Source organism: Pristiophorus japonicus, chromosome 16, assembly GCF_044704955.1.
Source record: "Pristiophorus japonicus isolate sPriJap1 chromosome 16, sPriJap1.hap1, whole genome shotgun sequence".
Classification (NCBI taxonomy): domain Eukaryota; kingdom Metazoa; phylum Chordata; class Chondrichthyes; family Pristiophoridae; genus Pristiophorus; species Pristiophorus japonicus.
Window position 1 is genome coordinate 36999714 of NC_091992.1, and position 13861 is coordinate 37013574.

The 13861-nt window shown below is 43.0% G+C and overlaps 1 protein-coding gene across 2 annotated transcripts in view; it reads right to left on the bottom strand.

The window, feature by feature from the left end:
- Window positions 1–1629: 1629 nt before the first annotated feature.
- Window positions 1630–13861, bottom strand: part of caln1 (calneuron 1) — a 351949-nt gene continuing 339717 nt past the window's right edge. The window contains exons 5-6 of one of the 2 annotated variants that reach the window (XM_070858104.1): window positions 10679–10681; window positions 1630–5763 (exon numbers count right to left, since the gene is read on the bottom strand). In XM_070858104.1, the coding sequence (XP_070714205.1) occupies window positions 5636–5763; window positions 10679–10681 (131 nt within the window). In that variant the 3' untranslated portion in view covers window positions 1630–5635. The remainder of the gene's footprint in view (window positions 5764–10678; window positions 10682–13861) is intronic. The other variant, XM_070858103.1, reaches the window with a different exon arrangement.

Sequence of the window (13861 nt, forward strand, 5' to 3'; positions counted from 1 at the left end):
GGATTTTCTGTATGGGCAGTAGGGTTGCCACCTCCGGTTGGACATGTTCCTGAAGGTTTCATCACATGGCCTATCGCCTCCAATTGTTTAAATTTAAATGAAAAAAAAAACACAATTTTTTTTAAATGCTCCATCGATTTTTCTCCTTGGTTGCCCGCAGTAGTGTCCAGGAGATTGATTTTTAAATACTGGGGACTCTAGGGCAGCCCTGGAGGGTTTGCAACCCGAATCGGCAGCCATACATTGCACTATGTTTTGAAATGTTTAATATTTGGGTGTGTGGCAGTGCCATGCTAGGCGGTGGCCCCACCTGAGCATCAGCGCTGGCACTGTGAGCGGCACAGCAATTGCGAGCTAATGACCTGCCCTTCAGCTGATGGGCTAGTTCACCAGAAACACATTCCTGTGATCTGGAAGAGTGAAATCAGGGACTCTTTTAAGTTCTTTTTTAAATTGCCAATCATGATCCAGCAATTTATGTTATCTAGTGGGAAAGCAAAATTCTCATCCTGATTTTCAAATCTCTCCATGGCCTCACCCCTCCCTATCTCTGTAAGCTCCTCCAGCCCCACAACCCCCCGAGATGTCCGCGCTCCTCTAATTCTGCCCTCCTGAGCATCCCTGATTATAATCACTCAACCATTGGTGGCCGTGCCTTCTGTTGCCTAGGCCCTAAGCTCTGGAATTCCCTACCCAAACCTCTCTATCTCTCTTTCCTCCTTCAAGACGCTTCTCAAAACCTACCTCTTTAATAAAGCTTTTGGTCACCCTCCCTAATTTCTCCTTATGTGGCTCAGTGTCAATTTTTTTGTCTCATAATACTCCTGTGAAGCACCTTGGGACATTTCATTACATTAAAGGCGCTGTATAAATACATTGTTGTTGTTGTTGAATGTTGTTGAATGCTGAAATTAAAAACAGAAAATGCTGGAAATACTCAGCAGTGCAGGTCTTTGGCCTGAAACCTTAACTCTGTTTCTCTCTCCGCAGACCTGCTGAGTATTTCCAGCATTTTCTGTTTTTATTTTCTACGTTATCTCATGGTCCCACTGAGGTTGGATGAAACGCACTACACAAACGGTTGAGTGTCAGTCACTGCTGGGATCTGAACCCGAACTGTAGCAACTCCTGTCACTACAGTGCTGAGCCAGTTAAATTAACTCAAGATGAAGTTTTCATCAAATGCTTTTTAATTAACTATTTTGGCCCTTTGAGGGTCACTTTCTCCTCGTTACAGAAACTACTCTGCACAAGTTTTAGCTGCTGAAACTACAACATTTCGGAGGCAAGAAAATGAGGGCAATATAGAGGGCCAAATTTCAGTGGGAGGATTCTCCCGATCTCCCGTCGCGCCGGAGTTTCCGCCGAAGTTATAGCGGGAGATCAGGAGAAACCCCCTCCCACCTCACCGAAATTCTACCCTGTAGAGCTTCGCTGTTGTGCTGTACATCACAATAGTGAGGGTCAGAAGAAACAAATATACGGTGGATTATAACATGGACAAGTATGAGCATCTTCATTCATTGGTAAAGAACCTGTAGCTCTTACAATCATAAGACTGCAGCATATCCAAAATAATATAAAAATAATTTAAATTTCACTTTAAAATTAGAATATAAATGTTGTTGCTTTAAGTGTTTTCTTACCAGAAAGGGCCATGTGGGGATAGGTAGTGAAACAGGCCACACTAAAGGGAAGGGAACAAATGGGTTCATTGCTGAAGGAGGAATTGCACGTTACAAGAGGTGTGTGATTAAAGGGTAAACTTTGGTAACTATGAGAATGTGTATATCTATATAAGTTAGAATGGATAAATAGTATTTTCTCATGTTATTCATTTATTAAAGCATGCCAAAATGTACTATATATTTAATATTTACAGTAATTGTACGCTACATTGTTCTGTATTTCTCTTTTACTGAAACAAAGAAGTACTTTGTAACTATTCTGAAACACAGAAGTTCTGAATTACAGTCATTTTGGAGAATTGTGGAGCTTAGGTTGATGGTCTGCACAACCCCTTCTTCAATTCACAGTGATGAAAGTGTTTTTTTTTTGCTAAATTTCAAATATCATATCATCTGATGCCACAGTAATATAATTTTACTGTATATCGTCCAGAGTGTGGGCACTACCAGCCTATAATTAAACAATTGGTAGGAAAATGCAATTAGCACGAAGGTAAAATAAATATTCTATCGGTGAGACGTCACTTTCTGCTGTGTGTAGATGAGAATGGAAGGCTGCACCATGCATGATTAATGTACGAGTGTCAGTGTAAATCTCTGCACAGTGCACATTTTATGTACAGCAGTTGTTTACAGTCCATATCCTAGACACTGCAGTACATTGCCCACCATGCATCCTTTGTCACCTCTTGGGGATCTGTTCACGGTGACCTATGTAGAGCTCCCCATTCACTCAGCTGCTTAGTGTGTTGCTGAGTCACAAGTCAGGGCGATCCCAGGCTCAGGCCCTGATCTGTACAGAGTTAGCTGCCTGGTGGCGGGAGTTTGCCATAGTTGGGCTCCAGGAGGAGAAAGATCAAACGAGATTCCTGCTACCGACTGCCATCTGCTCACCACTTCCACAAGGTGTGCACTTGTGGACACTCGATGCCTGCTGACACTCCTGGGCCTCTTAAAGGAGGTAAAAGATGAAGTTGACATCTGTGGACCTCGAGTTGGCTGCTTTGGGAGAAAAAGGAAAGGGAGGGCTGTTTAAGAATGCATTTTGTGTGTCTTCCCAACATTTGGATACAAATAATTGGTAGCTACATCCTTACTGCACCTTCCACAGTTGTGTAGTGTTACAAATGGGTAACAGTTACTGAATCTAACTGTCCCTTGAAAATACAGGTTATAACTTGCAGGGGAGGTTATGTTTGAAGTCATTCAAGGGAGGACGAAGCATAACTGAGTTTCTCCATTGGTGTGACCAAGGCTCCTGTAAGTTTCACTGTACTCAGGCAATATCAGGAAACCTAAAGCAAATGCAGATAGTTGTGGTGTGATGGGAACACTTGTCGTGACTTCAAGCTGATGATCCCCAGATACTGTTTCCTCGGCTGTGTTGAACACAGAGGCCAAGTGAATCTTTTTACAGAAAAGAAGCAGTATTGCTAAGTCACCATTACTCAACAGTCTGCTATTTTTTTTTTAATTCTCACGCTTCACAAAGGAAGTTTATACGTGACCAATTGTGATTGTTGACAGTCTGGAGAAAATGACTTGTTGGCCATTTTTGTACTTCTTTCAATGGCTCATTAGAGAGCAGTATGAGCAGAGTCCCAGGGTAAAGTGTCTACGGGGTTGGTGGGAGAGGATGGTGGGAGAGGATGGTAGGAGGGAGTAGGTGGGGGAGGGGGGCGGTGGAGAGGATGATGGAAGGGGCGGGAGAGGATGGTGGGAGGGAGTAGGGGGTGGGGGGGGCAGAGGATGGTGGAAGGGAGTAAAGGGTGGGGAGCAGTGGAGTGTGCCCTTAAATGACGGGAGAAAATAATGAAAAGTGGTACTTAAAAAAAAATGGGAACAAGGTCATCCAACTAGACAATGGCACAATCCCTGTCTGTTTAATATGTGTAATATATAGAATGGAGATATTTGTTTTTGACCTTTTTATTGACTTAGCAATGCATGCAGTTGAGCAGTTGCATGTTTCAGTCCCTCGGGATGTCCGTTAGTTGGGAATGAGTTTTGTCTATCCTCACCCAGTCACTAGATGGAGCACTTCACCAAGGCATTGGTTTACCTCGCAGTGAGCCCACTTACTTCCTAAGGCAGCAGTGAGGGTGCTAGAGCAGGGCTGTGCAGCGCTTTGGAGCAGAGGCCTGAATCTGTATTTCACAGCTACTCAATGGGCTGTGCAGCACTGGTTTGACCTGAACGAGCACAGCATGAAATTCAGCCCCACCCAACGTTTCATCATATTCATCTTCCAAGTCCACTTTAAGCCTTAGTCGAGGCACCATAATAAGCATTCTACAGACATGTAGTCAGTGCGGGAGAAGGAGGAGAGGTCCTGTCTGACAGCAGTACCTCTTGATCAAGTTTGTGAATTATATAATGGCAAAATCATCCAAGCGTTTTGTTTTTGTGGTACTGTATTTTAAAAATACTTGTAAAATCACCAAGAAGCCATTTTTCATTTCTGTTGTACATCCTGAGATATGTACAATCAACAGATGTGCTTTTTGTGTCACGTTCTGTGTTTCACGATTTTTATATCAGCAAAATGAAGTAAAGAAGTGTCCCAGGCAATCTCTTAACAGGCCTGCACCTTCCCAGAGTGAAAAATTGGGCCCTGTTCAACTGCAACCCCACCTTAGCAGCACCCAACCTGGGCTCACTGCACCTTACTGCCCTACACATTCACATCCACACACACAGACCTTTCAGTGTAAAGCAAATGCTAAAAGGCAATCATAGAGTCACATGGCTTGGGATAGGCAGAAAAAAATGTAGGATCAGTCCACTCATTTCACACGTCAAGCAGATGCCGTTAAATGCCCTCAAATGCCCAGGAGAGTGAGGAACAACAGGAAGATTAACAAGAAAGAGAGAGAACAACGAGGAACAGTGGGGTTGGTGTGTGAGAGAGAGAGAGAACAGTGAGGAAGAGTGAGATTGGTGTGTGAGAGAGGGAGAAAGAGAGAGAGAGAACATTGAGGAAGAGAGAGGTTGGTGTGTGTGAGAGAGAGAGGGATTTGTGACGATCAGTGGGGGTAGTGAAAGGGAGGGATGTGGAACAGTGGAGTTGGTGAGGTGGAGGGAAAGCAATATCGAGCTTGTGGGACTGATGGCAAAGAGAGCAATAGGAGCTGTGGCATTGGTGAGAGAGCGCAATAAGGAGTTGTGGGATCGGTGAAGGAGGAGGGGCAATGGGACCATTATTTGTAGCCACCATTGGATTGGGTTGCCCACTGTGCACCAGTCGGGACCAGCATCTGTATGGCTCCATCCCAGCCATCGGAAGCAGTCCAACAAGTGACATCACAAATTGTTACTTTAAAGTTTGTGTATGTGCAGTCATTGGTCTCTGGCTTCCACAATGCCAACAGCGTAGATTCCACAGCACCAGAAACTTGGGATGTAACTATTGCTTCTTCTGATAGTTCTCTAATATGAACCGTGCATCCGATAATGATCCAATCACTACCCCAGACTTAACAGAAGTTAACAGGAGAACACATTCGGGTTTGATTTTCCTTTGTTGGCACTAATGTTAGAAAGAAAGTCGGCATCAGTATAAAGTAGGTTTTTGGCACTTTATGGTTACGCCGGCTTTTTGACTAACATTAGCCGATGGAGAAAACTATATTTCCAAAATCATGATCCATTCTACCTCGCTCATGTTGCTACTACCAGTCATAGCTATAATTCAGAACTTCTGTACTTTATTGCATTATAAAAAGCAGCCTTTAATAATTCAGCCCTTTTATTTTTAAAAATCCCCATCTGCAGGATTCTATGTGTGTGAACCTAAAAAGAATCACTTCCATTTTGGGCTCCATGTTCCTGGTGGAAATATATTCTATTCCTATTTACATCACTCTGTGTTCTGAATCCGGGAGTCCGCTGGAGTTTACCCACTGCCTGTGCGGCCAGTTCATGCCAGTAGGTGGCTGGTTAGGAAGCTACTCCATGCCATTCCTGAGAATTTGGTTCGCTGCGATCAACATGACACTGATGATGAACGCCACTCCAAACGCACAGATCAGGCTCTTCCTCACGCACGTCTGCCTGTTCTTCTTTTGCGAATGCACTGTCAAAAAGGAAAGAGGAAAGCTGTAAGGACAGAGTCAGGCTGGTCAAGTGCACACTATGTCGTCAACATAACGCAGCATCGGTCAAACTGCAGATTTGTGCCATTCTAACGAAAACAGAGAGGACCGCAAACAATTGCATTCAATCCTTCTGTGGCTGCAGATAGGGGCGGACTAACCATGGGGTGGATGAGGCTGCAGCCCCAGGCCCACCAAAGAACATAGGCCCACCAAATAAATGTAGGAAAAAAAATATAAGACCTCCCAAATAGGCTGAATAGAATAGGCAATAAGAGAGGAAAAACAAAACCGAGGAAGATAGATTCACTTGTTTATACCTATATACAGAAGTACCTATATACACAAATGTACCTATATACAGAACAGAATATGTATTAGCCTGTTTTATTTCACATGTTATTGAGAGAAATTTGCATTTATATATAGGAATCTGGTATTGCAATGTTACCAGAACCAGAATATATACCTACTTGATACAGAATATATGCTTTCATTGTTAAATATACTGGCCTATGTTTTCATACTCAGAATCAGAATCATATACATAATGTAATGAACATGAAACAATATAGGCCCATTTGGATCAGTTTGCCCCAGGCCCATCAGGCCCTTAATCCGGCCCTGACTGCAGAGCGGATATTAGAGGGCAACCGAGTTTATCCCACCAATGTAATAAGTCGTACACCCCATGAGCATCAATGCCAGCAGTGGGCAATGGTATTAGTCCCAAGCGGAATAAACCGGATCAACTGTTGCTCTCCTTTTCTCCTCTCGTACTTCTGTGGTCATTAAGGAAGAAATTACAAATATTTTTTTTTAAATGGAGTTACACCCCCAGTGAATCACATTGTAAGTGCACTGCCTCATAGTGTTGAACTGAGCCCCAGCGGCCAGAAAGGCCCTAGGTTTTATCCCCCTTCTTCACCAATCTGAGCCAGTGCAGCATAAGAAGTCTGACCGTCGGCAGCTTCAGAACGTCGGCAGGGGAAGAAGCAGCTGGGAAGCTTGAGATGGTTACCCAATGATTCTTGTGTGTATGATGGATTAGGACAGCATTGGGCTTAACGGTGATTATCCTGTCGTTGAATAGCTTGCCAATGCTCATTGGGTCAAAAGTGAGGAATGATCACTCGAGTGGAGAAAGTTGCAAACAGCATTGATAAAGAAAGAAAACCAGAATCCCTTCTCCCACTGGGAGCCACTCCAAGCCCTCCCTAGTACCGTGCAGAACCAATTCTGTCTGCGTTTGGCTCTAGTAAGGTAGAGACGCCACAGGCCTGTACTACATGATCATAGCGCCAAAAAAATAGAGACAGATTTGATGGGAAATTAAACAGAGGCCCATTTTATTTGGTTTCCAGAAAGTGTCAATTTCTGATTCTGTTTAAATAAAAAGAACTGATCGTGGGCTGAGTTTTATTAAGACAGAAATAGACCTTGACTTTATTAAATTAAACAGGAATTGTGCTTCATTTTATTACCAAATAGGCACAGATTCTGTTTTATTACAAAGGGACAGCACTAATAAATACAGCAGCGTTTCATTTTACTCAGGGGGAGCAGAGCTGAGTTCTTTAAGTTCCATCTATTATTGCTTAAAGAGAGCCAGGCTCCATTTATATTTAAAATTAGAATCTTCAGAAACAAAAGAGAACGAGTTTCCACTTCCTTCAAAGCCAATGGTAAGACTGAACTGAGCAGCAGTAGTGTGAAAAGCCACACATGAAATCCTGTTGTTATTCGGGAAGGGAGATTGTTGCAATCCATGATTCCTCACTAAATAACCCTGAATAAATGAAAAGCTTGAACAGTGCACATTGAAAAAGACCAGTTTATAAATAAAGTAGCATTAAAGGATCCGAGAGTTCAGCAAGATGACATGAAGAGTGCGACAGTAAGATGGAGAAAGAAAGGTGGGAAAGATGATCAAAGGAAAAGGATTAAATGAATATACTTAGCGTGGATAATAGCAGGGTACAACCGCCTCTGGCTTTGGGAGTTAGATGGGGGGAAGGTGCAAGGAAAAATATGACAGTGGCTTGAGGGAAAGGACCAGTTAGGGTTTAAAGGATGTAAAAGGGTCTGGCAAACCTCGAGGGAAGATTTCTCTGTTTGTTGTGTGTGAGCAACATCATAAACACAGAAGGGGCATTTCCTTTATTGTTGCTAGTGAAATCATAAATGCATATGAATATTAGATAAACACACTGAGATTCTTGCCCAAGTTTTTGGAACAAGATGATCGCATGATTAAAAATCGTATCGCAACACTTACCGCCCCGTTTCTGCTAACATCCAGGCTCCTGGCAACTTGGTGGGGCCCTTGAACTGGCCGGCCTGCCAAAAACAGGTGGGCGGCTCATTAGCGCATGCAAATCGGGGTCCTATGATGTCGATACCAACCCATTGCAATTTTCACATACCGATGGGCATGCTTGGTACTCAGCGTTGAGTGGCCTAACCAGTGGCCGTTAAAGGGACAGCTACTGGCCACTCATTAAGTTTCATATTTTTTCAGGGTCAGCAGGAGTATTGATGCTCATTCCAGCCCCACAAAAATCACAACCCCCCCCGCCCCGCAATGCCCGGCACTTTGTGGCCTTCTGCCAGGATTGCCACACCTCCTCCCCTTAGCCATACAAATTGGCCTCTTGCTGGTGATACCGGATGGACGGCATCAGCGGGAACTTTCTGCCACGAAACCGAAAATTGGCCTTTAAGTGCTCGCATTTCACAACGTATGGTCCCTGTTACAGAGGATGGCACCGGTGGTACCGTGAAATCACAAAGATGGCACATGGAACACTTTGAACTGGCCAGTGCGCAGTAAAGTTATTTTTTTTATTCCTTCATGGGATGTGGGTGTCGCTGGCAAGGACAGCATTTATTGCCCATCCCTATTTGCCCTTGAACAACTGAGTGGCTTGCAGTGCCATTTCAGAGGGCAGTTAAGAGTCAATCATGTTGCTGTGGGTCTGGAGTCACATACAGACCAGACCGGGTAAGGAGGTCTTGATTTCCTTCCCTAAAAGACCTTAGTGAACGGTTTTTATAACAATCCGGTATTTTTATGGTCATTATTACTGATGTAAGCCTTTTTTTTTAAATTCCAGATTTATTTAATTGAATTTAAATTCCCCAGCTGCCATGGGTGAGATTTGAACTCATATCCCCAAAACATTAGGCCAGCCTCTGGATTACTAGTCTAGTAACATAACCACTATGCTACTGTCCCCTTATTCTGGTCAGGAGTGAGTAGCAAAGCTCCATCAATATAGAGGGCAGCAGTCAGAGCACTGAAATACACTTCAGCATCACGAGGCCAAGATGGGGGAGATTAAATCAGCCCGAGTTGCCACAGATAAGCACTATGCAGTGATGGAAGCTGACCTCCGTCATGACAAATCGCTGCATTATATTTATTATTTTCCTTAAAGACAAATCGTGTTACAAACTTGACTCCAGGTAGTGTATTTTTTTTAAAGAGATCCTTTGGCTTCTTGGGGACATATAATATACAAATAAAATGACATGGCCTCACCCCTCCTATCGCTGTAACCTCCTCTAGCACTTTCCATTCCTCTGACTTCACCCATTTATAAGAATATAAGAAATAGGAGCAGCTGTAGGCCATATGGCCCCTTGAGCCTGCTCCGTCATTTAATACGATCATGACTGATCCGATCATGGACTCAGGTCCACTTCCCTGCCCGCTCCTCATAACCCTTATCGTTTAAGAACCTGTCTATTTCTGCCTTAAATTTATTCAATGTCCCAGCTTCCACAGCTCTCTGAGGCAGCGAATTCCACAGATCCACAACCCTCTGAGAGAAGAAATTTCTCCTCATCTCAGTTTTAAATGGCCGGCCCCTTATTCTAAGATCATGCCCTCTAGTTCTAGTCTCCCCTATCAGTGGAAACATCCTCTCTGCATCCACCTTGTCAAGCCTCCTCATAATCTTATACTTTTCGATAAGATCACCTCTCATTCTTCTAATTCCAATGAGTAGAGGCCCAACCTACTCAACCTTTCCTCATAAGTCAAACCCCTCATCTATGGAATCAACCTTGTGAAACATCTCTGAACTGCCTCCAAAGCAAGTATATCCTTTCGGAAATATGGAAACCAAAACTGCACGCAGTATTCTAGGTGTGGCCTCACCAATACCCGGTACAACTGTAGCAAGACTTCCATGCTTTTATACTCCATCCCCTTTGAATAAAGGCCAAGATTCTATTGGCCTTCCTGATCACTTGCTGTACCTGCATACTAACCTTTTGTGTTTCATGCACAAGTACCCCCAGGTCCCGCTGTACTGCAGCACTTTGCAATCTTTCTCCATTTAAATAATAACTTGCTCTTTGATTTTTTCCTGCCAAAGTGCATGACCTCACACTTTCCAACATTATACTCCATCTGCCAAATTTTTGCCCACTCACTTAGCCTGTCTATGTCCTTTTGCAGATTTTTTGTGTACTCCTCACACATTGCTTTTCCTCCCATCTTTGTATCAGCGGCAAACTTGGCTACGTTACACTCAGTCCCTTCCTCCAAGTCGGTTAATATAGATTGTAAATAGTTGGGGTCCCAGCACTGGTCTCTACAGCACCCCACTGGTTAGTGATTGCCAATCCGAGAATGAACCATTTATCCCTACTCTCTGTTTTCTGTTTGTTAGCATCCATGCCCTTCTCCTCAACCTTGGTAGCCAGGCTTTCAGCTACCTCGGTCCCTCTCTGGAATTGCCTACCTAAAGCCTTGCAATTCTCCACCTCCTACTCTTTCTTGACGACCCTCTTTAAAACCGATCTCTTTGACCAAACATTTGGCCACCCCTCCTAATATCTTGTTCTTTGCCTCAGTGTCTATTTTTAAATTGCACCTTGATGAACCGCCTTGGGACGCTCTACCATGTTAAAGGGGCTATATAAATGAAAGTGGTGGGAAGTCAAGAATTGTTTGCTGTTTATTTGTTCTTTTATTTTGATTCTAATTATAATTCTTGTAACTAAATTTTATTGTTATCTTCAACTATGACACCTTGATGGTTTCCATCTTCCAAAATGGACAGGAACATGTGGTGGGCAATGCATGTGGGTCTCTGGTGCTTAGCATTCTGGTAAAAATGGTTAATAAATGGCCTTAAATTACTGGGCAATTTTAGTGACCCATTATGGAAAGGTCACTGAATTGTAGATCGACTAGTATGATACCAAGAATGGGAATTATTGATATGAGGACACAAGTAAGATACTGAGAGCAGGGAAGGCTAAGATAGAGGTTTTTCAAATTGTTCCAATTATGAACAACTTTGATAGGGTGAATTAAGAAAGACCTTTCCTTTATCGGGTAATCAGTGATGAAGGGTCATCAATTTAAAATTGTTGTTAAGAAAGTGAGGAGAGAGCTTAGGAGACATTACTTTACACACAGAGCTTTTAGAATAAGAATGCTTTGTCATAGGGAGTGGTTGAGGTAGAGATTATTGCATCTTTTAAGGGAACAGTCGGTAACGATTTGAGGGAGAGGAATATACTGGGCTACTGGGAGAAAGCAAGGCAGTGTCATTAGTTTGGGGTTGCTCGAACATAAAGCTAGTACAGACATAACGGGCCAAATGGCCTCCTTGTATGGTTCTACTTCAGCCATTGGTCTACATTATACACATAAGGTTGTACGTTTCAGATCAGAGGAGACATGGAGCTGTTTCTGGAAACTGACCTTTTGCTGCAAACCTGAGTCGAGAAAGAGCCCAAACTGTATTATGGACACGGCGCAAAGACAATTCTGGCGTGGTTGTGATGCCTTTTATAGTTGAATAGTATGCTGACAGTCACTGTTTAGGTGCACACCTGATGAATGGCTCATCGGCAAGTGGGACGCATCTTTGGGATTTCACCCCAGCAAGAGTCAGCACACCTGAGAAAAAGGTAACGTTTTCCCCAAATGTAACGACTATAATAATATTATAATGAACAGCAATATGCAAATAGGCAACAATTCTTGGTTAATTCTTCTCTCCATTTTTTGATCTACTTTATTTTCTCCCTTCTCTTTATGTCTCCATGTGCAATTCCTTGGCCAGGCAGACCCTAGCCTGGCCTGGCCTGTGGCCCAGGCTCCATCAGTTGATTTCTCAAATGACTCGGTCATACTTGCACCTGATCAGCTCCGGCTTAGCTTCTTTCTGTTTTTCCATTCCTTTCTGAGGGCAGCCAAGATTCAGCTTCATGTATTTTTAGGTCTCCATTTATGGAACTAGAGACAGGGATATCGATATTTAATTTCCGAAGGGAGACTGAGTAAGGAGATAAAGTTGCCTAATGCCAATTTAAATGAAAATTACAAGATACCCATCTCGCTCAGATTGTAAAATCTCAGGGTCCCAACAGGACTGGAACCAAACAGTGTTGCAGTTGCTGGACATATATTTTTTTAAATCATCAAGTGTCTGCACTTGGAGCGTTTTACATTGACTTGGTCAGATCAGGGTTTAACAACCTTCAGAAGTCAACAGTAAAAGATCTCAATAATAAAATACTAAAAAAATAAAAAAATAATAAAATATAAAATCTCAAAAATAAAATCAATAATAAAAACAATAAAAGATATTGAGGGAGTGCGGCGAAGGTTCACCAGACTGATTCCCGGGATGGCAGGACTGACATATCAAGAAAGACTGGATCAACTGGGCTTGTATTCACTGGAGTTCAGAAGAATGAGAGGGAATCTCATAGAAACGTTTAAAATTCTGACGGGTTTAGACAGGTTAGATGCAGGAAGAATGTTCCCAATGTTGGGGAAGTCCAGAACCAGGGGTCACAGTCTAAGGACAAGGGGTAAGCCATTTAGGACCGAGATGAGGAGAAACTTCTTCACCCAGAGAGTGGTGAACCTGTGGAATTCTCTACCACAGAAAGTTGTTAAGATCAATTCACTAAATATATTCAAAAAGGAGTTGGATGTAGTCCTTACTACTAGTGGGATCAAGGGGTATGGCGAGAAAGCAGGAATGGAGTACTGAAGTTGCGTGTTCAGCCATGAACTCATTGAATGGCGGTGCAGGCTCGAAGGGCCGAATGGTCTACTCCTGCACCTATTTTCTATGTTTCTATGTTTCAAAGTCACTTGAATGTAAAGACAGCACTTGAGTTGAAATTCAGCATTACCTGACTGCAAATATCAGTATGTACTAAAGCCATGAATGAACATAATCCTGTAGCTTGAGGCTCTGAATAACTGAGGAGTTCTCAGCAATCTTGCTTCCTAATCTCAAAGGGCAGCCAGAAATTTTAATTAATTTTGTGACTCATCATTATGTTCTACGGATTTATTCATAAAGCGGTGGGCGACATAAAGATTCAGCTGGTCCTAAAAGGCACGTTAGTTATATATATTTTGGCCGTACCTCTTGTAATTTATTTTGGTGATATAAGAACATAATAAATAGGAACAGGAGTAGGCCTTACGGCCCTTCGAGCCTGCTCCACCATTCAATAAGATCATGGCTGATCTGATCATAGACTCAGCTCCACTTCCTCGCCCGCTCTCCATAAACCCTTATCCCCTTATCGTTTAAGAAACTGTCTATTTCTGTCTTAAATTTATTCAATGTCCCAGCTTCCACAGCTCTCGGAGGCAGTGAATTCCACAGATTTATAACCCTCCTCATCTCTGTTTTAAATGGGCAGCCCCTTATTCTAAGATCATGCCCTCTAGTTCTAGTCTCCCCCATCAGTGGAAACATCTTCTCTGCATCCACCCTGTCAAGCCCCCTCATAATCTTAAACGTTTCGATAAGATCACCTCTCATTCTTCTGAATTCCAATGAGTAGAGGCCAATCTACTCAACCTTTCCTCGTAAGTCAATCCCCTCATCCCCGGAACCAACCCAGTGAACCTTCTCTGAACTGCCTCCAAAGCAAGTATATCCTTTCGTAAATATGGAAACCAAAACTGCACGCAGTATTCCAGGTGTGGCCTCACCAATACCTTATATAGCTGTAGCAAGACTTCCCTGCTTTTATACTCCATCCCCTTTGCAATAAAGGCCAAGATACCATTGGTCTTCCTGA